Raw genomic sequence first — 25,956 nt, forward strand, 5'->3', positions numbered from 1 at the left:
TGGAGGCTGAGAATACTTTAGAATAATAATTAAGAAAAAAATGCACTTTTTAGTCACCAACAGGTTTTCATTTTATTCTTCCAAAAAACAACTGCAATGGGCATGTATCAAAAAGTGGAAAAAGAGCGCGAAAAGCCTTTACAAAAAAAAACAAAACCCTCCAGTCTTGCCCCTCCCCTTTTTCCCGTGAAAACAAAATGGCTGTCGCGACAGAATTGTAAACAGTTTTCCACCAAAAAAAAAAATGAGAACAGTCTTACAGCACTTTTTTTCACCAGCGAGGGGGGCGGGGACAAACACCTGCCATCTTCACGGGAGGCTTTCACACCGTGGAATGTGGTTGTCATCTTCATCGTTGTCATCATCATCATCATCATGGCGAGTTTGGTCACTTAGCTTGTCGCTTGTGCATAGTCGTAAGGCATCTGTCTGGACAGCTTGCGTGGATGTGACATTGAGTTGTGTGTGTGTGGCCCTTTAAGAGAGAGGATCCTCTTCCTCCCATTTTTTTTTTCTGACAAAAACCCTGAGAGGCTCAGAGCAGAAGAGTCCAATGTGTGTGTGTGTGTGTGTGTATGGCTTCCGATGCGTTGTGCTTCAAAAAAAGGTTGAGAGTGTGTGTGTGTGAGACTGCGACCAAGTGTGTGTGTGTAAATGTGTGTGCGGTTTAGGGCTGGGTGATTCTGAAAAAATATTTTTGACACTGAATCTATCAAAAAGAATTATGCATCTATTACAAAACCTGGTATTTCTTTGAAGCAAGAGCGCCCTCTAGAGGAGCCAAAAATATTACATGAGGCCTCATTTCACCATCACTACTCATATATATATATATATATATATATATATATATATATATATATATATATATATATATATATATATATATATATATATATTGTATCATGTGGAAATCCTTGAAAATCCAACATAAATTAGGGCCGCTCAAGATTATTTAGTTTCACACAGATATCAGTACCAGTACACAACGCTTGCATAGTGACAAGATACTGTACCACTATTTTTTTTTTAATTAACATGTACATTCCAATTAGCATTGCATGGATTTAATAGCAATCTTTTATTCTTCTAGTTTGTATACTTTGTGATCGTAAAACTGCTTCAAAAACCGACCCACTACTAGTATCGACTTTCATCGCAAGTGCCGATACCTTGTAATACGGGCCGATACCTAGCTCATCCCTACTTAAAAAAAAAAAAGAACCTGAGAGAACATAAAGAGTAATAAACGATTACAACAATAAAAGAAATAAAACTACAAACACAAATAACAACTGTTAGCCTCTCCCGCTCTTCAAAGTTGACGCTAATGTCCATTAGCATGCCAACCACATTTACTTTAGCATTAGCGCTGACGATCGTTCTAAAATGAAGCGTGTTATGTGTTTTCCAGTCAACTGCAGTCTCATTAAGCAGAATCACAACATTCAGGACGCCCAGCCCTATTGTGTGTATAAATACACACACACACACATATACATATATATATATATATATATATATATATATATATATATATATATATATATATATATATATATATATATATATGACTTTGTACTATGTGTGTCTAAAAAGTGAGTGGGTGAGAGAATGAGTATGGCTTCAACTGCGTAGCGTTAAAAAAAAAAAATAGTTTCAATTAATTTGCATGTGTGTGCGCGTGGCTTCAGCTGGTTTGTGCTTGCGTGAGACAAATAGTGGTAGTAAACAGTCAGGGTTGGTCGAGAGGCAGCAAACGACTGGGCTTGTCACTTTTTCGAGGAAGAATCAATACAAACGTGACCCGCGTGCGTTTTCGACGCGTGCATGTGCGCGTGGGAATACTCGTCATCAAATGGCACTTCAAACGTCTTCTGGAGCGACGAATAAATAAAAAGGAAAAAAAAAAAAAAAAAATCGAAAGGTGTGGAGGGGGAGGGGGGGGAAGTGGGGAAATTACAGCAGGCGCCAAATGAGGTATCTACGTATTGCTCTACGTCCAAAAACAATTCAAATTAAATAAATTAAATAAAATCAGTGGTTTAGCGAGAAGAAATCTAACTTATTGGGATCAAGGCGCTCCCCCCAGTGTGTGCGTGCGCGTGTGTGTGTCAAGAGGCGTCGGGATACTCCCCTTCCCTGAGGTTTGTCTTTGGAGAGGCTTGCGCTAGTGGTGGTGTGGGCGGGTCTGGGCTCGGGCTTTGCTCTCTGCTGCCCCAGCTGGCCTTGTTGAGGCCCATGTGGCCCAGCATGGTCTGGGACAGACGCGTGTCCGAGAAGCGAGACCACTCGGCGAACAGGGGCTCCGCCACGTACGTCATGAAGCCTGACAGAGGCACAAAAAAAAATATAAAGTGTCAGACCCGTTTTCATAAAAAAGTATGATCAATAAATATTTGCCCGCTGAAAAATATTCAACATAAAGCATCCTGTTTTGGGGATCTTTCAACAAAAATAAATAATTTTTAATAAATATTTGTCCGCAAAAATAAGCAACAAAGTGTCAGACCTGTTCTCAAAAAGAAATCATTACAAATAAATATTTGTCCACGGAGAAATATTCAACTTCAAGTGTCCTCTTTTAGGATCAGAGTCGAGATGTGTTCACCAAAATAAATCATTAATTCGACAGGTGACGAGAGGTGGCTCATGACAAATCGGGTCGAAGAATTCTAGTATGGGAGAGTATCGGGCTTTTTACAAAAATGAAATTGAATCGCCTAGTGTGCATAAAACTTGTATTTTCTTGAAACTATTATTATTTTTACAATTTTTTTTTGCATGTTTGTTTTATTTACAATCTCGAGTACCCCCTGAAGTTCCTTCAAGTTCCCCCATTTGAGAACCACTGTTATAAAGCAAATACAGGAAGTACATCATTTTATGAATGATTTAACATTAAATTCATCATACTGTAATGAATATTAAATTACAGGCAGGAAAATGAATATTGCACTTGGTTATCTTCTTGCCACTTGACGTGGACTGAAAATCGCGCTATTTTTCAGAATAGTGACGTGTTCCTCATCAAGTGTCCCTCACCTATTTGAATGTTGCCCACTGTGTTATTGGCTCGGTCACAAAGCGGGCTGACTTCCAGTTTGTGCTTCTTCTCAACGTCGCCTGGGATTATTGAGTGGGGAAGAGATTGTGAAAAATGCGGCAAAAACGGAGCCTCGCTCAAATGTCGCAGTAAATTTGAAAGCGCGTCAACCTTGTTGGAAGAACTCCTCGGTGACTTTGTCACTCCACTGCTTGCTCAGCTCCCACGGCCTGCACGGGTTACAGATGTCGGCGCACTTCAGAGCCATCTGCCAGGAACGTTAGCCATTATTAGAACATCATAACTCGAGAAATTGGATTTTTTGATGCTATGTTTTCCGCACTATAAGCCGCACCAAAAAACCATTCAATTTTCTCCAAAGCTGTCAGTGCACTTTATAATCTGGTGTGCCTTACCCGGCGCAAAAACTGTAATCAAGAAGTAATGCTATGAAGAGCTCATTTTTCACCATTCTTCAGATAGTACTTTCCACAAATATTTTTTTTTTCTGATTGAAAAGTTTGACTGACTTGTTTTGTTAACATTCCCTTTATCACAGCTCTATCTAGTGGATGAATGACGCAACCCCACCCACTACTGTAGCTTCTATTCTATGCGCCTTATAATCCGTTGAGATTTATGCAGCGTATAAACTGCGAGTTTTCATTTTTGGGGAACAAAAAAGTAAAATAACGCCATGTACATTTTTCAATGTTTACCTCTGCATTTCAGTTATAAATGTGTTTTCTACAATTAAAATTTCAAACTCTTAAAATTTTCACATGCTTTATATTCTCCAATTGTGAAGCAATTTATATGAAGACATTATTCTTATTTTATTAAATATATCCAGAAACTGTTTTGAAATCAACAAAAACAAATATTTTAAGGTTTTTGTTTGCAATTTGATTTAAAAAATAAGTATAATATTTAATTGAATCATAATTATATTCTTTTAAACCCTTAATCCATTTTAGCATTGGTTTAAAACAACATTTTAATGTCATCAAGAGGTATTTTCTTCGGATAGTACTTTCTACAAATCATGTTTATGCCTAATTTCTGATTTAAACTTTGACTGACTTATCTGATTGTTTTGTTGACATTCCCTTTAGCCCATATCCATCTAGTGGCTGCATAACGCAACCCCAGCCACTACTGTAGCTTCTATTCTATGCACCTTATATTGCAGTGAGCCTTACATATGAAAACAGTTTTAAACAAGGCCATTCATTGACGGCTCGCCTTATGTTGCGGATAAATACGGTAGTGGTACGAGCACCTGTAGCACAAAGTGTCTGTGGCTGGCGTTAGTCAAGCACAGGTTGCTTTGGTCCAGGTGCAGACGGAACCTGGACAGGTAGTCGTTCTGTCTGCTGATGTCCGTGGCCAAGATCAAAGAGCCCAGGTCCCGCTCCAGGCTCAAGCTGAGGACACATGCGGGTCAAATAAAAGTTCAAAATAATTGGGTCACAGTAAATAGATGGGAGCGGACCTGTCTTCGGCAGGCAGGTGGGAGAAGAGCCCAGTTTCTCTGAGCAGACCCACAGCAGACTTCCAGTGGTGATTTTCCAGAACTGAGGTATTCTGCGGATAACAAAAAAATATTCTCATTTCAAGGGAATAGGAATAATCATTTTAAAACATCTATTAAGAGTAAAATTGCAATTAACTCATTCGATCCCAAAGACTTATAAGTGTGTGCAAAAGGGTTGAAATAACATTTTGGTTACATTTGCATTCTCCTCTTTTAAATACTGGTCTCAGAATGTTATATATTTTCTCCTGAATCTGCTCCCATTTTAAAAACGAAAGATTGATTTGTTTTGCAGTCCGTTTTTAATCTCCTTCTTATACCTTATTTCATTTGGGGATAGCTACAAATATGGATGACGGTGTTTGCATCAGCGAAGCCATGTCACCTTGTAGAGTGAAGCCAGATAGTGGTCAGTCTTGATGAGGAAGGGCTGGTTGACTCCGGGGTGGTCCAGGTCGTGCGTGGCGGCGGCCAGCAGGCCCAGCAAGATGTCATACGACGTCAGAGACTTGGACAGCTGCGCTCGAAACACACACGTGAAACACACACAAAAATACCAGTGATTTTCTGTACTGTAATAGCCAAGAATTCTACCAGCTCCGGAAAATGTGCTAGAAAGACTTGAGTGAGTGCCAGCGTCTCACCACGGGCTCTCGCAGGTAGCAGTACATGGCCTGCGTGACGTCTGCGGCGTGCACGGCGTTGTGGTAGGGGTTGTGGGCGTGATAGTCCTCCTGGACCAGGACCAGGAAGCGCCACAGCCGAACCACATCCAGACGGAACAGCTCCACCAGGCCGTACTGGTCCAGCAGGTGGAACGTCAGCGTGATCAGGCTGTTTCCTGCCAATGGGGTGAAAGCGAGATGAATACATGCTGCTGTTTTGGTTAGCAAAAGGGGCTCAGATTGGGCTCAGTGTTATCATGCTTTACTTACAAAACAGAAAACCCAACAAGAAAATGTCGTTATGAAAAAAATAACATGAGAATTGAGTCAGAACATTATGAAAAAAGGTCATGCCTTTATGTTTTTTAAAAAGACTACTATAACCGAAAAAAAAGACAAAAAAGTGTTAAACAAAACATATAAATGCTACGAGACTGTTATACAGTATTATATTTTGAGAGGGGTTAAAATAGCTAACCTGTAATCTGTTGTGAACCTTTACTAAGGACTTCAATTTAAGTAATTTATGACCATGTTGTTTTTTTTATTTAGTTTTTTTGCGCTAGCTTGCTAACATGTTAAATTTGCACAACTAGGTAGCTGTTTAATGTACATTTTACATTGTACATTACATCTCATGCTGCACTTGCAGTTTTATTGTTCTTTTTTTTTTTGCTACGCACTTCCGGAATCCTGCCAAATGATGCATCAAAAATCCTGTAGATGGTGCCATTGAGACGTGATGCCAGCGACTTGTACATACCGTTGGTCAACCTATCGAAGAGGAAAATGTCAAAATTCCAGTTGCCCACTTTCTCCAGCATGCACTGCAAAAACAAAAAAGAAAAAAAAAAACAACACCTTAATCATTTTTGATGAAAAGAATATCCACTAGCAGTAGATGCCTCACTGAGCTTGCAGGGCTCTTGCAAATACACTTGTGAGTCGGCCATATTTAATGTGGCAGACACACTAATATACAGTAATCAGGAAATAAATGGGCATGAAAAACTACTAGTGAGGTTTTGTGTTCACCTTTTCCCCCGTTTTTTCAGCTACTGATGTCATATACCAACTTCCTGCAATACTGTTACCGTGACGTCACTGAAATATTCATTAGCAACATGTCAAGTGGCGGCCATCTTTGTGGAATGCTTCCAAATACCGTGTAACAACTAAATAATGAATCTATTCTTCTTTTCTCGCCAATTATTCTCATCTGCGCTAGTTAAGTCGAGTATTTAGGGCAAGTGGCGTTCGCAATAGGACAGTAAATTTGCCCCCTTGACACGTTGAGAGTTTGGCCTGCCTGAAAAATCGGTGGACATTTTTTTACTGAAACTTGTCAGCCAATCGGATTCAGGGTCCCCTTAGGAGAACATTGAGGAATAACGGTTAAACCGTTCACCCGAATTGGAAAATTAGACCAGATTTCGGAAAGTGCACACAAAGAATTCCTTAAAAACACACACACAGACACAGAATTAATTTAATTTTTTTCCTTATGCCTTTCTGTCGCTTTCACATCTCTCTCACAAATGACCTTTGCATTTTGCAGTATTATTACACGTGAGGTGCAAAATTTCGGTAGAGTTCGTTTATGAACAGTGCAGGCTCCACGCCTGACATTTTTTGTAAATTTTGATCTTACGCGGGCCTGTCCAGTGTAGTCCTCGTCGAGGATGGGGAGCGGGATTTGCTGGGCGGCCCCCCGCAGCAGGCGGGACGAGTGCAGGTACCTCTGGAGGCTGAGCAGCCGGCGTACCCGTCTCTCGGGGGCCGAGCCTTCCGCCGCTTCCGACTCGCTCCCCAAGCGCGCTGCGCACACACACACACACACACACACACACAAGTGTTGGTTAACAATAAGTTAGCGCGACCGTTAGCGGTTTTTGAAGCCGGTCACATCGACTTCCGCGTAGGGCTCGGTGCTGACGAAGCCGCCCACCAGTAAAGCTTTTTTGTCTGGCCTCGCACAACAGACCTGCTTTGTCAGTGCTCTCGCTCGCTCTCTCTCTCAACGCGCACGGAAAAAAAAAAAAAAAAGCGGCACGACTGAATTAACTGCAAGCTGGAAACACAGCGGCGTGAGGCGCACACACACATACACACACAATGCGCCTGTGTTGTGATGTCATTGACGAGGCGTCGATGGGGAACACACAAAACACACGTAACTTTGGCTTGATGCGAGCTGGGGCCCGAAGACGAGGAGGCCGGGCGGCGGTCGCGGCGGAGGCCAATCGTACTCACTGTGAAGGTTTCGGAAGTCGATGCACAGATACGGATGGGAGCTTCGCCGTTCCGGTTCAAATCCAACCTGACTTCTTACTCTCACATCTCCTGGAAGAAATTTGCACTTATTTCCTCAAGGCTCATGCAAATGCAGCACAAATGCGTGCGACTTGGTCATCCGTTAGTTTATTGAGTGCATAAAGTTGTGATGAGGAGCTTTGCCAATGATTATTTTAAGCGTCGGTTAACGCGGCGGTTATTTTGTCGACGAATTCGATTTTTGGATGCCTTTATTTAGAAATTCAAGTCGACATAAAATACAGAAAATAGGACTTGGTTGATTTGGTACCTAGCAAAAACGTTGACCGTTGTTTTCCAAAGAAAATGCCAATGTTTTATTTTGATCCAGCACTAAACTAATTGTTGCAGGTATATGGAATTCTTTTAACTTTTTTTTTTTATTTGCCTGCTTTTATTAATAACCTATTTTCAACAGACTGACCATGTCGATGACCGACATATTTATAGAAAAATTGATGGATGGATAACGCCAACTGAATAGTGCCAAGTTAAATAGCAGATCAAATTAAAAATCAATACGTCTTGGTTAAAAAAAAAAAAAAAAAAAAAACATGAGGAAAAAGATGTCGCTTATAGTCCAAAAAATACAGTAAAACAAAATGTGCAGAGCTATTAATAAATAGCTTAATAAAGTTAAGAGTTTTAAATGGTTTTACTTTTTTTATTTCATTTTTTTTAATGCAGATGCTGATATTGGCCTTGACAGAGAATTAGTCTACTGTATTCCTAATTTGAACAATTTTAAATTATAGAAGGCATCCAAATGATAAATCAATGATCAAAATAATTATTGATTAATTATTAATTTGATTAGCTGTTGACTAATCATTCCACCTATATTAGATTATTTTCAAATTATTTTCTCATAATAGAAAGGCAATTGATAGGCCAATTATTTGTAAAACAATGAAAAAAAATTATAGCAAAAATGACAGAATCAAGTCCATTAAAAAAAATCTAAAATAAAAATGAATGCTACTTTTTAAAAACGAATCATTAAATAATTGGAGTTACCCAAATTTTTTCGCCGCAGCTTCTTGGCTCCCATAGAAGCCATATACAAAAGGCGGAAAAAAAAGTCGTATCCTCGCTTTAGATTTGCCTTCGGAAAGACATCAGCACCACGCAAGTCTTGTTCAAATTAAGAAAATAAACCCTCTTAAAGCCGCCGCTGACAAGCGGTTTGGTTCTGGGTTGCGGCGAGAACCCACCGTTGTGGCGCTTGAGGTGGACCGAGCCAAAGACAGGAGTGTGTATCGTTGTGTTAAGAATGTTCCTCATGTGCAAACCATACACTCGCACGCACACACACACACCGCAGAAAAGGACAGACAAGGAGCCGGGCATGCAATGTCATCACAACACAGAACCTGTGAAGGTGATCCTGACTTTCGGATCCCCGTGTAACTAAACGCGCTCCCGCTGTGCTTCATCACATTAGCAGCAGCCAGAGGTGACAAATCATTTATAAGGGGGTGTAAACAGTGCAGTGTGTGTTTCCAGCATGGCACTTCTAATTGCAATTATATTCCCATACATACCGGCGCATACACGCACAGACACACAAAAGGTCTCAAAAAGCGAACCTCCAAAAAAAATAATAAGCTCAAAGACCTATACCCGAGAAAAGAAAAGCTATTTACGTTTGAGGATGCCATTTAGGGTCATATCGACCTCACCCGACATTCAAGTTTTCATCACTGCTCTAAACGTAACAAAATTGTCTCCATAAGGTCGGAGTTAGTCACTTACCAATATTAGATTATGCAGTATGAACATTTGCAAAAATAAGTATAAATTCAGTCTTGTTATGAGAACACAAGTAGACTCCGCCCTCCAAAAAAAAAAAACTTTGAAGCTGATATAAGGTCAAAATCCTCATAATGTAGACCCCATAGTTACATTTGATAACATGAAATTTGCAGGTCGTGTCAAAAAATGGGTTCGAAAAAAATGGGTCAAGAAAAATGCTAATAAAGAAAACAGAACTCAAACCCAAAAATTGAGTGCAGCAACTGACCATTATTTTAATAAGCAATTATTCTGATTTATGACTTTTCGTAAATGTCTTATTTTGATTCGACATAATGACAGTCTGCTTTCATAAAATGAAACAACCCCAACATACCAATTTTATGTCTTTCAAACGATAAACCAATAGTCAAGAAGAACTGACACTCATCAGTTAGTTGTTGATCAATCAATTAGTGCACCTCTAAAAGAATAAATCCCACGCATTTTGGTTTGAAAATACCACTTTAAGATTCCAATTTTGATAGAAATTGAATTTGTTCATGAACCACGGTAGCAACCCTGTGACTTTTTTTTTTTTTTTAAACCAGACTCTGAACGGTTTCAATCAGGAACATCTGCCATGAAAAAAGTCCCGAGTACCATTGCCAATAGTGACGGGAAGTCGGCCATTTTGGTTTGAGGCGGCTATTTTTCGGTCGTTTCCTCCATTTCCTTCAAAGGCAAACAAGTGTGCGAGACTTTCTTTGCCACCGAAGTCAAATCTTAAATCCGGCCGACCGATGACGGGTTTTCCTTTGCAAATTCCGCCTGATTTTAACTCGATATTACCGTTGAAAGCAGTCATCGAGAAGGAACGTGTGTCTAATCTGTCCCATCGCACATGCGCGTCATAAATCAAAACGATTCATGCGGCCCGAGGCGACGGATTCATGCGTGCGTGAATCCATCCGCATGTGCTCGGGCCCGGCACGTGCGCGCACTTGACGGCGTGATTAGCGCACGTTTTGAGAGTCACGGGGTCCGGTCGCCCCCCTTGCGACCACAGCTGCGGTGCATTAAGGGAAGTGGGGGGGGGGGGGGGGGGGGGTTGGATGTAGGTCATGTCATTCTCCGTGATGATGACGGGATGGCATTGGGCTGAGTGAGCGTGCGCTGAATAGAAGCCATCCACAAAGACAGATGCTTTGTGCCTCTGACGTACGAAAGAAACTGCCATCGTACTCAGCTGAGTGAAAGGATTAAAAAGAAAAAGGGAGTTGGGGGGAGGGGGGGGGGTAAAGCGCCTTTGCTCAGCTCAAACAAAACACGCACAGCAGCTGTTGACTCACAACATCAACAACTGGAAGCTTTTCAGGCTTCTGAGTGTGTCCTGTGTTCTAAATCAGAGATTCTCAATATTTTTCAGTGATGAACCCCTGTGAAATTTCTTTTCAGTCAAGTACCCCTTAACCGGTGCAAAGCATTTGGGGTAAAAAGAAAAAAAAAAAGACTTAAAACATGCCATCAGTTGATTAAACTTTAGACCCTTTCAAACTTCATTTGTATTGGTCCATAAAAAAATAATCAACAGGGTTTTTGAGACTTTTTCTTGCATCCTGTTATCACAAACATGTCTTGACAAATTTCATGTTGACAAACTTTCCAGGCCGATTTCTCCACAAAGCGGCTGCCTTCGCATTAAATTTCTGGTAAGGTCTTTGTGACTTTATTCCAAAGCTTTTTTCACACATTTTTTTTGGTCTGTGAAATTGGTGATTGATTTTGCATGTAAAAATGAAGCAATTTGCTATTCATATGAAGACTATCAGTCATATCCACTTAATTCCATGCCAATTTCATAAACTGGGGAAGCTCCAGGTTTCTTTTTCATGGAATACGACCTAAACATGGCAGACTCAAACCAAAATGGCCAACTTCCTGTTCAACTTCGTCCATCCTGTTATGATGACAGGCATGTACACTGAGTTTCATGTCCGTAGGCCGAAACTGTGAACGATGCTTAATTTTTTCCAAGACGTAACACAGCTATCTCTACCAAGGCCAAACAATCTTAATTAGCATCAGGACAACAAGGTTTTTGATAGCACTTTCATGGACAAACATAAATCCTATCATTAGCCCAACCAATCTTTAACCAAGGTCAGAATTAGCGAAGATTCTTCAATCCAGTTCCAAACCAACTCCCAATATAAACAGTGTGCACAGACATCGATATATAAATGCTGATTTTTATCTCTTTGCTAGAATATTATCAAGGGAACTAAAACTACCAAAATTGACAAGAAAATGCTTTTTCTTGAATGGTTTACGAAAATGAAGAAGGATTTGGGTGGAAGGTGAGCTTCACCCCCTTCTTGACGTTTCAAATATGATACAAAACAGGCCATGATCCAGAGTGTGTGTGTGTGTGTGTGTGATTGTGTGTGTCAAGGAAACACTTACCTAGCATACGAATGTACAACGCCGTCTGGTCGGAGCTGTCGTAGGAGATGGCCCCGCGTCTCTGCGTAAACACACATAAACAACAGATAATCGACAAAGGTTGTAAAGTAACACTTCGTAAAGTTTAGAGTGCAATAACCGGGGCAGGTGGCGAAATGTTGCAACACTTGGATTTCGTTTTCCGCGTGTGTGTGTGTGTGTGGGTGCTTGTGTACATAAACACTGATAAACGCATCGCAACGCCGTATCATCCAGCTGATACCGTGCTCACGCCGCTAAGAGACCAAACGTGCGGTGAGTGCCAGCTGTACACACACACACACACACACACACACACACACACACACACACACACACACACACACACTTTGAGCCCACACGGGTTTTTCTTCAGCATTTTTTTTTTGTGATGCCACCACAGCACAGAAAAAAGTGTGATGATAAATACAGAACCTATATACAGAAGCTATAACTAAAATATCCCATGCATTCTCTATAATTTTGCACTTTAATTGCGTTTCAAGCGAGCTGGAGATTGTCCCAGCTGATTTTTTTGGCGTGGTACACCCAAGACTGCTTTTCAGCCAATCACAGTGCACGTATGGACAATCACCCATTTACACTTCCATTCACGCCAATAGACAATTTCGAACCTTAAAAGGTCGTCAGGGAGGAAACTCAATTTATGTGAGAGATTGGGTCTGAGTATTAGAGATGCATGAGTAATTGAAAAATTAGCGATTGCCAAATTAATTGATGATTATTTATGGTAAGCGGGTTACTGTGAACTAAAATTGTCCGAATTCTCAAAATTTCAGTCTTCACACATCGATTAGCAAATAATAATTATTTTTGGTAATCGATTTATCCTTTTAAGATCTGAAATGGTCCAAATGCTCAGAATTTCAATGTCTCGACTATTTGATTTAGTCGGGATATAATATACTCGGAATTTAATTGGAAAATTTTTCGATTTCTTTAGCTCTGTGTGAAAGTGGGCTGGTTATCATCATGTTCAATTAAAATAAAACATTTGCAAACATCTGACTTTGGAACTCAATGATCGGAATTTTTGCTGATTTTCTGTTATGTTCCGGACCAGAAAAAAATATCGTGAAAAAAATTAATAAATTAATCGAAATTGATACACGTATTCTAAAAACCTAATTCATCTACAAAATCACTCTGAGATCGTAGTGGCAGTCCTATGAATTAAAGATAAAAAAAGATGGGGTTGCACAAATATTACAATTTGATGTCAAATATGGAGCCGCAAAAATCATCCTATTGGCCACAAATTTGCCCTCAGGCCACAAGTTTGTCACCAAAGTAAGCTGTGAATACTTATATAGTCTGTCAATTTAACGATGCAGTATTTCCTAACTTTGCATATTTTGCTTCGATTTCTTGTGGGTAATTTCGGATGTGGCAGCTGAAAGGAAAGATGTTTTCTTTTCGGTAGGAGTCAGCGTGCTCCTGTTGACCTCATCACAGGAACACGGCGCCCGACACGGGCGGCCGCTGAGTCGCATGTGCCGCGTGGCTCGGCGTGATGCCGCGTGGCTCAGCAGGGGAGCAGCTGAGTCACGAGCGTACTTGCAGCAGACGTAACTGTGGCGAGCGAGCGTGTGTTTGCTCTGTCAACACACACCTGCTGTGGGGACCTGGGGGGGGGGGGGGGGGGGGGGCTGCATGCACTCACTCTTCTCCGTGCTCTCAACAAGTCCCGGACATCCATCCAGGGCGACCGCCCGCCTCCGGGCTCCCCCGAGGCTCGGGTTTCCCCTTCCACAAAAAGCCAGCATTACTGGACGTCTACCTCGGCGGCGCTTGGCCATTTGACTGATGGCTGAGTTCCAGGGTCAGGTTTCCAAAAGCCCCATTCACATATACGGCCTGTCAGAGCCGGTCGAACAAACAATTTTAATGCTGCTTTAACTCATTCGCTGCCAGCGCCATTAAAATGGATCTTTGACGTTAATAGCCGTCATTAGTAGGGAATGAGTTTATAGGTTTGTGTGTTATTATGACTATTATTTTATTAATATGTCGATTATTTTGCCAGGCATTTCTCGGTTACCAAAAATGTTTGAATTTACAATAACTCCCCAATAAGGCACACTTTTTTTCAAGAAAGATTGATCTGTCAGTCAAAAAACTGTGTTTTGATTTTTTATATCAAGTGTACTCTGACTTAGAATCATTACCATAACGGTACAAAGGCCGGTGTTAACAGCAGCTAACAGTAGCCTGTGTTAGCTGAGGCTGTAACAGCATCATTTTCAATAAAAGAAGCGAGCAGACTGAACCGACGTCCAAGTCCATCCTTGTTCAAACACAGGAATATTAATAAAACTGAGATGTAAAGGTTATGATGTCTCCTTACCTTGGTAAGAAGGTATTCCCTTCGTCTTGTTTATTAATTGCAGTCTTATGGCATATACTGTACACACAATTATAAACGGAATTATAAGTAGGTGAAATTCTGAGGATTTGGACCGTTTTAAACAAAAAAAAAAGCTAGCTAAATTATTAATAATGAAGAATAATTGTCAATTTGATAATTGATTGGTGGTTGATTTATCGTTACACCTCGAGTGTTTTCGAAGTTCAAAAGCGAACACTTGAAAATATTCAAGTTTGAAAACTGGTTTTGAAAGGGTGCAAGTTTTGTTTTTGTGAAGGACAGTGATTGCCGCAAAACGACAAAAACGCGTCAAAAATGTTTGCTTTGTCACATTCGGCATTCAAACAATGATTCAAAACACAAGTAACAGTAAACCGACAAAGATTGTGTGTTTCTGTTTCATGTTCTGGAACCTGAAAATGCTGACATTTCAAATGAAGTCAACAATTTTGAAAAGATAGCAACTTCTGTATTTTCTCGTACATCCCAAATCACAATTGTTTGAAATCCCGATTAGAAATGTTTACAGATATTCAAAAAAAAAAAAGAATGGCTCTCAATTGGTGCAAGTATTTGAAAAGGACAGCGTCACTTTTGGACACTGGGTTTATCACATATGTAAATCTTCAACTGATCTCACGCAGGCACGCCCTTTTGTCCGTCTGCTCTCGGCTAACATTTAACGTTTACTGCCAACGCAAACACATTTTGCCTGTACACTTACTCCTCATGTCTTGAGGATTACTGAAAGTCTCACAAGAAGACACACATGCGCCAACCGGACAGTGCACGTCCTTTGAGGTCATACCGCCGGTCGATACATAGCTAATATTTCACCAGCGAGCAAACAGCTCAACACAGGGTTGGGTCATCTGCAAAAAACTGTATTTTAATGTCAATAAGCCGCAGTGTTTACACACAGTACCCACCCTCTGTGTGAACCGTATTTATTGTGTCAAAGCATGCGCTAACTACACAAAGTGTGTTTATTTTGTTTTTTGGAGTGGGCGGGGCCGAGAGAGTCGCGGTTCAAAAAGAACAGGCTATATTGCCGTGTAATTTAGCGACTCGTCATGTGCGTCGAAAAAAAAAGTCGCGTGGGCATATATTTTCAAATGCAGCTATGCAAAACAATGTGCATTAATGCGCAGTTGTTTGGACAAGGCGGTAGTGTGGTGTTGGCTTAAAATGGTGGAAACACAAAGGTGTGGCCTCCCATTGATGTGGTGATCTGGGATGTCATCAAAATATGCAACCTAGGTGTGAGAAACTAAAATCTTTTATTGCTAGTTAAACAGTGTTTTTATGCAACTTGTAAGCACTAAAATAATATGGCGGATGAAACTTAAGTGTTTCAGTATCACCGAAGCTGAACGGGATCTTTGGCGATTTACTCCGAAACATTGAGAACAGTCAAAAGAAGTCTTGTGATGTCATCTTATGAAAGCAGCATACTGAAATCGTACAGTATGCGTGACTCTCGCGTGCCTTTCACTTTGTTTGGCGTCAATACCATTTGCCCTACAGCCTCTGGCGTGGAACGAGGCGGGATTAAAATTTCTCCCCATCTGCGGGGCCAATGACCTCCTTTCACTTGGAGAGGGAGATGGTAGGGGTGAAGTGGGGAGGCGTTCGAATGGAAAACATAATTCGCCGGACTACGCTGGAATGAGGTCATTATAAATATAACAGCGCCCGTCCAAGATCGATTCGGTGATGGCATTTTGAAAAGACGAGCAAGGCTTCCTTCCCTTTTAGAACCCTTGCGGTACTTTACATTTGGGTTTTTAAAAGTTGCAGATAAAAGTCCGAGATGCACTTGGAGACACGGTAATTCTTCTGTGGCAATTTTCCATTTAGATGGCAGACTTTTCTATTGATTCTTTGCAAATTTGGAGGGTCGAAACACACACACATCAAGCCTTCAAAATGAGCAATTTTTTTTTATTTATTTATTTTTTTTTTTCAACATGGCTCAGTCGTCTCCAAAGCAACCCCGGTTTTATGCTTCACCTCGATCTCTATTTTCCTTTCAAATTTGGTCCTATTCTTGGCCTTTCATTGTCGTCACATTTTACAGAACAGACTAAACTATCTTATCCCAATGTCTTCAATTTGCTTGTTTTATCAAGCAAATAAAAGCAAGGCTGTTTGATTTGACGTGTCTGAATATTTGAGAAAAAGTGCATTTTTAAACACACACCATGCCTGTTCAAAGAATATACTTTCATAGTGCATTACGCCGTTTTAAAAATGACTTTCTAACGCCACGACAGTCTAATGAACCCAGCAGCAGTTTACGATTCGAGATCTACGTAAAATCTGTGGTAGAAATAACAGATCTAAAAGTCACTGGAACTCAAAGCTCAAAAAGAAGGGAAAGATCGTATCGGAATTTGTTTTTCAAGTTTTGCTATATTGTAAACTTTCCGTGATGTTAGTGCACACTTCTTGCGATGATGCGCGATTAGCGTTCGGATCATCAAAATTCAGCAGATTTTAAAAGTGACGCGCTTACACACTCATTCTTGGAACTAGGCAGCTCACAAAAGCTTTACTGGTTGTGTAATTTCACACTTGATGGGCGAACTGACACAACACTTTATTTTCAAGAAATGAAAAGTCTTCCAAGGAACTATTCAAGCTAACACAATGTACCAATTGTACTGAAAATCCCTCCCCCCCCCAAAACAACCTTTAGAGCGTGTTCTACATTTGTCGAACACCTGGCATTGCAGACAAACGATCTGTGCTCGCAGCAATCTTGAGAATGGACTAATCTCCTCATATCATTTGCAGCGCACTCCTAACATAATAAGCGTGTCCATTGTCCCCAGTGCAATTCCATGAAAACCTCATTTAAACGTGGCTGTTTCTTATCTCGGCTCAGCCTCTCCCGCCCGGGGTTGCCGTACTTGGGTTTGCGAGGTCACGGATGTGGGGGAGTGAGTGCGCGGGTCAGGGTCACATGGTGTAAAAAACCTCTGACTGCGCAAATCACCCGGGGGGCTTCTCGCTTAGCGAATGTCTGACTGCTAAAGTTTAACTGAGGCTAACATTATCCCCGAGACGCAAACTGAAACGACCCCATTGCACCGGAGTGAAACTCTCCCGGATGGTGCAATTAAGTATCTGCCAGAGAGACCTCCGCCAAGGCTGAAAAAAAAGAACCTAACACAATATGTGAGCTAGCGATAAGATTGAGGTTGTATTTTATGCTACTGCCAGATCTGCCAGACAAGCCTAACAAGATCTTCCATCCGGTTAAAATTTGATTTGATGTTACTGCATAGAACAGAAGATAGGAAATAGCATGGTGAGGAAGTGGTTTGTACATCTGCCTCACAGTTCTGGAGTAGGAGTTTGAATCTCAGCTACGGCCTTCCCCCAAAGGTCTACAAGTGTGCATCTAAGTGATTATCGATATTAGTGGTTATGAAGAGGAGGTACGTAAGATTTTAAACAGAGTTTTGCAGCAAAAATGCGCCAAGAAATATCGCATGTCATTCCAAAGTTGAAGAAATCAGACATGGATGGCATAGGGTACTGTCTTAAGTTTGTGCTGGTTCAGTTGCATTTTGCTCAAAAAGTTCATTGACAAAAAGTTGGGAGTTAAACAGGAATTAAGACTCACACCAATAGGCAATTTAGTAGACAGGGGTCAAACTCCGGTCCTCGAGGGCCGGTGTCCTACATGTTTCCCAGATTTCTCTTCACATAACACCCGATTATAATGATTAGCTCATCAGCGAGCTCTGCAGGATCTTGAAAATGATCCTAATCATTCAAATCATGTGTGTTTGAGAGAAAAGGATTGAAAATATGTCGGATACCGGCCCTTGAGGACTGGAGTTTGACAACTATGGCCTAGTAGAACCTGAATCCCCGGACTGCGAGGGAGCCATGCTAACCACTAACTAACTAAGAGGATACGAGCTTATGGTTGATGTATTACAAAATGGAGGCCAGGGAGTTGCATGTGAAAACACAAGCTCGTTTGGCCAATATCAGGAGCTGGCAAGATTAGCGAGTCATTCAACAATCAGAACCGCTTGGTGGCCTGACACAGACAAACAAACTTCCTGTCATCACAACATTGCGACACAATGCCATCTGATGCCCTTTCAGTGCCAGTCGACCGTTACGGTGCTCCGGTGCGGAATTCTCACACTTCCTTCAAGAGTACAGGTGCTTCTCACAGTGAGACAACAAGACAGCGGTTATTCGTTTTGACTGATACCGAAAGCAGCAAAGCAGTTGAAGTCAGTTTCGTAAGCAGAAAGCTTACGACCTCTTGCCGCACATTCCAGTGACTCAGTGCTAAGCCTCAACCGAGGGTCGATTCAGACCTGGTCGGCGTGTGTGCATGTTACACACACTTGCACACGGCAAAAAAAAAAAAAAAAAAACTGGCTGGGATCTACTTGTTGCAAGAGTGTTTTACGAGATTGAGTGCTGCCTGCTGGAGAGGAGCCCATGGTCCCCGTGCTTGAGATAAGGACCGACCTGTTCACAACCTTTTCTTTCCAGCATAAACCGGTACATAAAGTGCCATAAACCGTCTTTTATGTGAGGCTTTTACCAAGGAAGGCACTGCGGTTAAGTCGCGTGGGGGGAAGGGTAGCTGTCCACTCTGCAATGGAATTTCATTCATTTCAAACAATCATCCTCAGGCTCTAATTGCTTCACTGGGTCAACTTTGTTTTAGACTCCGCAAGAAGACCTGGGAACTATCCCGGGGTTAAATCCACAATACCAAGGCAAATAAATACGATCGTGTCAGCGCCGATACGCGGAGCGGCCTTCTCACGGCCGACTGCGCTCGACACCACGGCACAAAAACAGAACGGTCATGTGATAAGAGGGGGCCCCCTCGCAGAGGAAAACACAACAAGAAAGAAGGCTAGTGTCTTGCGTCCAAATGAAGGCAGGATGCGAGCGCTCACTCCCGTTTGTTTACCAAATACTACACGCTCCTGCTTAGTGACAAACAGGGCCCGCAGACTGCGGGACGGTCCGGGGAATTTTCACAGAAAACCTCCAGCCGGCAACGTGGGGGTTAAGGGGAAAAAAAAAAAAAAGTCTTTGAGGACGCTTGTGAAACACTTGGCTCTTTCAGCATTCTTACCACATCCTGAACCGACGTCAATGCGAAAGCCCTGCGCAGATGCGCGGGCCTTATCGCTGCATTTTAAATCAACAAAGTATCCCCCCCCCCTTACAGTGGCGGCTTATCATATACGTGCACAGAACCGCGCATAGCGCGGCCGCAGAGTGAGCGGCGCTATCTGCGGCTCTTACGTACGAGCTTATCGCTCGGTGTGTCTAAACATCTCTGATGAGGAGGAGTCGGTCTTGGGCCGGATGATGATGGCGGTGATGACGGCGGCAATTTGGCTGGCTATGATATGGCAGATAGCCGAAGGGCGGTTTTTTTGCGGCCCGAGTAACTGACCTCCATTATCTTCCGATGCCACGTGACCTTCATGTCATCATTATCTGTTCATTGATCTTTCTATCTGGCTGTGTCAAAAGTCAAAAGTGCTCCCCGCTATATAGCAGGTTCATCATTTGCACCGTGGTTATATCACAGATATTTAGGTAATACTTTTTGATGGGTGTGTTTACAGTATTCAGGGTCCATTTTTTTCATTTGAATTACACAACTTTGAGTTTGAAGTAGGGCTGCACAATTAATCGAAATTTAATCGCGATCATGATAATGGCTGCCACGATTAATTAAGCTGATCCTCTGCGATATATACATTTAAGAAACCGGTGTGTGTATGTCAAATCAAGCACTTTGTCGTCCTCCCGCCAAGAAGGAATGTTTTCCACAAGTTTGCACGAGAAAAGCTTCTGCTTTTCTCACCCTAATATATTATTTACCAGTGTGAAATGGCATTGAGTTTGATCCCCAATATGTACAGAGCTAGCTGTCAGCTTGAGCCCCAAAAATTTGAATAAATTCTGTTTGAAATGGACGAAAATGCCCTTTTGACTGCTAATTGGTTAAAAAATTGATTAAAAGTCATTCAATTTTTTCATTGGTTTGCACTCAGCAAGAAAGCTAGCTGTGTTGCCGTGTGTGCCAAGTTTTTGCCAGGTCTTGGGTGAATGTGTTTATTTATTTTCATTTATGATTATTCTTTGTAAGTATCAAGACTTGAAGCTTTGTTTATATACTGAAAAATGGCAATAAATAGACATGTTTGACCAAAAATGAGAAAACAATCGTGATTAATAATTGTGATTTCAATATTGACCAAAATAATCGCGATTATTATTTTGGCCATAATCGTGCAGCACTAGTTTGAAGGTTTGTCATTGCATTGTCATTGGTTTTTCATTGTTGTTATGTTTTGTAATACATGAATGTCACTTCTCCCTTTTTAAAATGTATCTATTAGGGTTGTATTGAGTCAGCCAGATTAGGATGAGTGCACATTTTTTAAATTTCGGGGGATCAAATATTGGTGATTATCCAGACAATTGTGACATTGCACCTCGTGTTTTTATTGAAGGTGGTGTTTTATGTACTTTTGAGACATTTTTTGTATGGTAGTGTGCAATGAGAAATTCAAATGATGTGGCTTGGCTCAAGGGGTGCAAAACAAGTGAGCTACCGCAACACAGAAAAGGCTGAAAGCGTTTCGAGCAATGTCAGCACACTATTTCGGTAGCTGATGCAGCTCTTGGCATCCCGCCTACACCGCGCCCGGTGGTGGAATCGCGGGCCAGGTCAGGGTTTAGCGTTCCGTGTCGTACCGCGGGCCAGCTGAACTGAAATGCCGCACTTGGCATACTAAACAGGACTTTTGTCTTTTCTGGAAGCTAAACTATGAAAGGAAGCCACACGGCAGTGAGATTGCGGCAGCGGGGGGATACGAAGGCAGGGGAATTATCCGCACCGATCTATGAACGTGTGAGATAGAAGCCTGTGACTCCTTGCGGCTAACTTCGGGGCCTTGCTTTACGCTCATATTTGCCCCAAAAAATTTGCGGCGGAATCATCCTTCGCCTCACCTCAAAGCAACACGACTTTCAGCACTAACGGATAAATGAGGCCTTTTGTTATGCTGCGCCGAGCCTCCTCCTCCTCCGCTGCATTTTTCCTTACAACTCGTCGCGAGCATTCCCACAGAGCGACATATTTACCCGAGACTCGTTTGCGTCTTTAACCCGCCTTGGGCCTGTGTTTACAAGAGGGATTGTCGTCATCGGCAGAAGCATAGACGAGAAGAAGGTGGCGGCGGCGAGAGAGTAAGAAACAGAGAGCTTGTGTGTTAGCGGAACATCATGGCCAAAAGCGGGAAAAAAAGAAAAAGGACTGAAGAGAGTCTCGGGCCATCTGCAAATCTGGCAGCGGGCCAAACCACGGCCCACAGCGCCGAAGCACATGCCTGACAGCTCCGGTTCTACCATGCTGGTCCGGCCTCGCTTCCGCAAACAACAGGCCTGCGGGACAGCGTGTAAAAACACACAACGGCTACAAGAGAACATGCACACCTCTTGCACTTGTAGATGGAACGCAGGATTTGCGAACATATAAGTGTTCTGCAACAAAAACTAATTGTTGAGTGTTTTGCTGCAAGAACAACAAGTGCACCGCTGATTTTTAATGGTAAACGGATTTACCGATACCTGCAGAGACCTTGTACAAATCAGAGAACCTCTGCTTGAAATCCTTCTCCACATTATATGTGTGTATTTATAGTTAGATTTTCCAAAAGTCAGAGGAAAAAAAATGGTTTTCTATTTTCGGACGATTTACAACTTACCGATGTAAGTGTGCCAAAAACAAAAAGAAAAGACAATGTTCCCACCAAGCGGTACAGCGCAATTTGGCAAAGTGCCGTTAAGATGGGTAAAATTCCCAAATGGCTTTTGTTTTGTTAAATAATAATTGAGTCCATTTTTTAAGGCCCTTTACTAAATAGCCACACTCAAGAAAGTGTCTGTTAAATACAATGCTTTTCTAATCGTTCCCAAAACTGTGTAAGTAAACACCAATTATATTTCGATACGGTACATTCTTCGCCCACCATTTAGGATCCCCTGAACCCTAACGGAAAATTGCCATGTCTCCCAAATAGTAACTTTACCACAGAAATACGTACCGCACTTAAGTAAACCAACACCCCTGCAGAACGTGAATTATTGCGGTTCCTTTTAACCTTACTACAGTTCCCCTGATGGATATGACAGGACAAGCTAATTGCTCCAAACCACCAAGGGGCCCCGACAACAGAGAGGTCCATTGATAGCCTGGTCTATGGACTTAAAGAAGGCCCCCTGTGACAGCGGGCTCGCTTCAAAGCGCACACACATGGGTGCGTATGTAGGGCAGGGTCGTGCACAAAGCGCTAATAGCTAGCTTGGGCGAAGAGGGTGCTCCAGGGGTCATACGGTGACTTCATGCTTAATAAATACTGTATGCCTAATCGTGAAACGCACCACTAACAGGAGAACCGGCTCTTGACTAAGCGGAGGGAGGTGAGTCGAATTGTGCGAAAGAAAACCACTGAGAGAATTGTAAACAATGGCCTGTAACTACCATAGCATATGAAGCATTTTATGGAGCTGGCGTATTTTAGGAGGGTTGAGCACAACCACCTTTCCTGACCACAAACTTACTAAGTAGATGCTTTGAAAATTCAAAAAATAAAGCTAAATTTATAAAAAAAAAAAAAAAAAAAAAAATGCTGAGAACACATAGATGTAACGTTTCTTAAAGGCTTAAATCAGTGGTTCTTCAAAGGGGGTACGGTTTCGCCAGTATTTGGCAAATCTACAGTTGTGCTGTAAAATTACATTTTTGCGTTGAAATTTGATGAACAATTGGATTAATCCTTATTAAAGAACTGGGACACGGGTTTCACTGAGTACTGTAAAATTCAGGAGCCATGACTAGCATAAAGACCCTTAAAATCCAAACGACCGACATCAAACAGGAAGTCAGGACGTTTTGGTTTGAGCCGCATTCCAGGGCTCGTAATTTGAGCAAATCCTCTCGTGGATGAGCCCCAAATCATAACCAGGTGTCGAAGACTGAGGGGTGAAACAAAATGATGGCGCTTTTTTTTTCCTGTTCGAGGGGTTGCTTTTTTGTATGTTCTGAAACCACACCAAAAACGTAGGCCTATCGGAAGCACATTTCCATGAGTGACAAAGCAGGAAGTGTGACTTGTGTTGTTTCTGCCAATGTGTCAAAGGGATGTTGACATAAATAACAGTACAGTGCGGTTGACGTGTTCCCGCTGACAGATGTAGCAATATGAAGCTTTTATCTGTGACCAACATGCACGAATTAAAAAAAAAAAAAAAAAATTGGAGTGTGGTCAAATAGCTAAAAAAAGATAAGAAAAACGTGACTGCCTGGCAGGTGTTTGTGTTAGTCTGAGACACACAGCAATCGCCTGCAAGTTTCAATTATTTGGTGGGTGGCTACACAATGAGTGGAAAGAGTATGAGGCTACGCTAGAAGTAGAAAAGATAAGATAGAAAAGACTGTATTTAGCCATTTGTATTAAATTTCGGAGGCATCTGAAGTGAGTGCAACCATTTTGGGGGAGAAGGGAGGCTACACAATGTGTGAAAAGAGTGTTAGGCTACACAATGAAAGCAATGTGTGTTAATCTGAGACACATACCCGTCTGTGATCCGTGGTTCGGAAGACAAAGATACAAATGGCTATATTTTTATAATAAAAAGATTTTAAAAAAAATAAAAATTGGGGTGGCTACACAATGAGTGGCAAGTGTTGGGCTAAACAGGGAGTAAAAAGAGTTTGTCAACCTGTGACACCGGTCTGGGATTGGGGCTTCTGAGGGGCAAGGTACTACATGCTACTTTTTGAGGCCTAGGGAACAAAAGCAAGTATTTGAGGAGTGGCTATATAATGAGTGAAAAATGTGAGGCTATACTAGAAGTGGAAAAGACTACTTTTAGCAGTTTATCTAATGAGCTGTCCTAGCTTGAACTTCTAAGGCCTCTGGAATGAAAGCAATCATTCCAATTGGGGGCTGGGGGAACACAATGGGTGAAATGAGTGTAGGCTACACAATGAAAGGAATGAGTATGTTAACCTGCGACAACTGTCTGTGATTCAGGGTTCAGAAGACCAAGGTGCTCTAGGCTCCATTTTAAGACGGTAAGATATAAAACATATGTATATTTCAAAAAATGGGAAGGCTACACAATGAGTGACAAATGTTGGGCTCGACAAGGCAGAAAAAGAGTTTGTTAACCTGTGACACCTGACTGGGTTTGGGTGTTCTGAGGGGCAAAGAGCTAGATGCTACTATTTGAGAACGAAGGAACAAAAGCAAGCATTTTGGGAGGTGGCTACTTAATGAGTGAAAACTGTGAGGTTATACAAGTTGTGAAAAACTATGTTTAGATGCAGTAACTATTTGGCATCAGGGCAACAACAGAGCTGGATGCGTATTGTTAACGCCTCTGAAACAAACCCCCAAATTTGGGAAGGGTGGTTACACAATGAGCAAAAAGAAGCATGAGGCTACATAATGAGTTGAATACAACTTGTTTACCTGCGACAGCTGTGAGAAGAGCTGTCTGGATGCTGCTTTTTAAGGCCTCCTCCGAAATGAGCGCAGCCATTTGGGGGGATGGTTGGCTACACAATGAGTGAAAAGGGGTGCGTGGCTACACAATGAGTAGAAAGAGAATGTGATTACCTGCGAAAGCTGTCTGGGATCCGGGGCCCCGAAGAGGGAGGAACTGGAGCTGAAACTGATGGCTCCCCTGCGGCTCAGGACGTGCTTGGGAACCGGCCTGTCCAGAGGCAACACCGGTAGCTGATAGCATACTTCCATTGAATAGTCGTGGAGGAAACCAAGAAATACTCAGAAAATATAGCAACAAAATATGTCAATATTATGATCGGCTATCGAAGTTTGAAGTGTTTGTGTTCATTGTGGGCCACTCTGGCACAACTTCCAAAGGGGGGGGAAACACCGTTTGAGCTCCTTTGGTGCCATTGTGATGCCGATAAAGACATAAATTACTAACAAAACCTCAAGGAGATCCCATTCCTCCTCTTTCTTCTCAAATCCAAGCCGGGGGACCCAACAGATAACGAGACCTTCTTGTCATTTTCGGGGTCTTTATGAAGACGCTTCCTCATTTTTTTGTGTGCCCCCCCCCCCCCTTTTTTTTCCTCCTCCTTCCTTTTCAAAGCAAAAACGAACGTCCGTTGTTTTTTGTGCTCCGCATTTTCACCAATAAGCACCCAAAAACAAATAAATAAAAGCTCAGTCCAAAAAAATCCCACGACGAAAAATGGAGCTTCAACGCCTCACGACATTTCGCCGCCGAGGAAGAGTCCAACTCCGGGGGATGAGAGCTCGACGAGCCGCCGTGGCGTGGTGGTGCTGCTGCTTGTTGGAAAGGGGGGGTTGGGGGTCTTCTTCTTCTTTTAACCCCCCCGGTCTCGTTCTCGGTTCCACGCTGGTTCTTTTTGTTTTTTTTTTACCACAAAAGTGGCAGTCAGCCTCGAAGAAGAAGGGGGAACCCCGACGTTCTCGTCCCTAGCTCGTCCGCCGTGGTTTGTCAAGACACATCATGGCCGTGGATGAATAAAACAAGCTCGCCTTTGAAACATCAAAGCGAAGGTGAAAAACTGTTTATTTCGCTCGAAGGACTAAAAAAAAAAAAAAAAAAACGACATTAACGGTCACCCGGTTGCTGTTTCCTCAAAGAGCGACACCACCTGCCGGAGATGGTGCTGTTGTGGGGGAGCCACACACAAAAAAGGGAAAACTAC

General features: G+C 42.1%; 1 protein-coding gene across 3 annotated transcripts; it reads right to left on the minus strand.

The window, feature by feature from the left end:
- Positions 1 to 43: 43 nt before the first annotated feature.
- Positions 44 to 25,908, minus strand: pde7a (phosphodiesterase 7A). Of its 3 annotated transcripts, none has more exons than XM_088401923.1 (12): positions 24,869 to 25,908; positions 11,762 to 11,822; positions 7,502 to 7,588; positions 6,900 to 7,066; positions 6,012 to 6,075; positions 5,228 to 5,424; positions 4,969 to 5,100; positions 4,542 to 4,633; positions 4,329 to 4,473; positions 3,218 to 3,314; positions 3,046 to 3,126; positions 44 to 2,329 (listed from the first exon to the last, which is right to left on the minus strand). In XM_088401923.1, the coding sequence occupies exons 1-12, from the start codon at positions 25,004 to 25,006 to the stop codon at positions 2,115 to 2,117; spliced, it is 1,476 nt and encodes a 491-aa protein (XP_088258049.1). In that variant the 5' UTR covers positions 25,007 to 25,908; the 3' UTR covers positions 44 to 2,114. The 3 variants fall into 3 exon arrangements, with proteins under 3 accessions (XP_088258049.1, XP_088258048.1, XP_088258050.1); XM_088401922.1 differs by having other exon boundaries at positions 7,502 to 7,591; XM_088401924.1 differs by lacking the exon at positions 7,502 to 7,588 and having other exon boundaries at positions 24,869 to 25,907.
- Between the last annotated feature and the right edge of the window lie 48 nt (positions 25,909 to 25,956).

Source organism: Hippichthys cyanospilos, chromosome 19, assembly GCF_059441005.1.
Source record: "Hippichthys cyanospilos isolate Australia breed blue-spotted pipefish chromosome 19, RoL_Hcya_1.0, whole genome shotgun sequence".
In the NCBI taxonomy this organism is placed as follows: domain Eukaryota; kingdom Metazoa; phylum Chordata; class Actinopteri; order Syngnathiformes; family Syngnathidae; genus Hippichthys; species Hippichthys cyanospilos.

Bases quoted from the DNA above. Each gene is read 5' to 3' on its own strand.
- pde7a (XM_088401922.1), bottom strand. From the start codon at position 25,006: ATGGAAGTATGCTATCAGCTACCGGTGTTGCCTCTGGACAGGCCGGTT. The intron at 11,823-24,868 runs GTAATCACATTC...GTGTTTACGCAG, and splicing joins ATCCCAGACAGCTTTCGCAG to AGACGCGGGGCCATCTCCTA. The intron at 5,425-6,011 runs GTATGTACAAGT...CCCCATTGGCAG, and splicing joins CTTCGATAGGTTGACCAACG to GAAACAGCCTGATCACGCTG.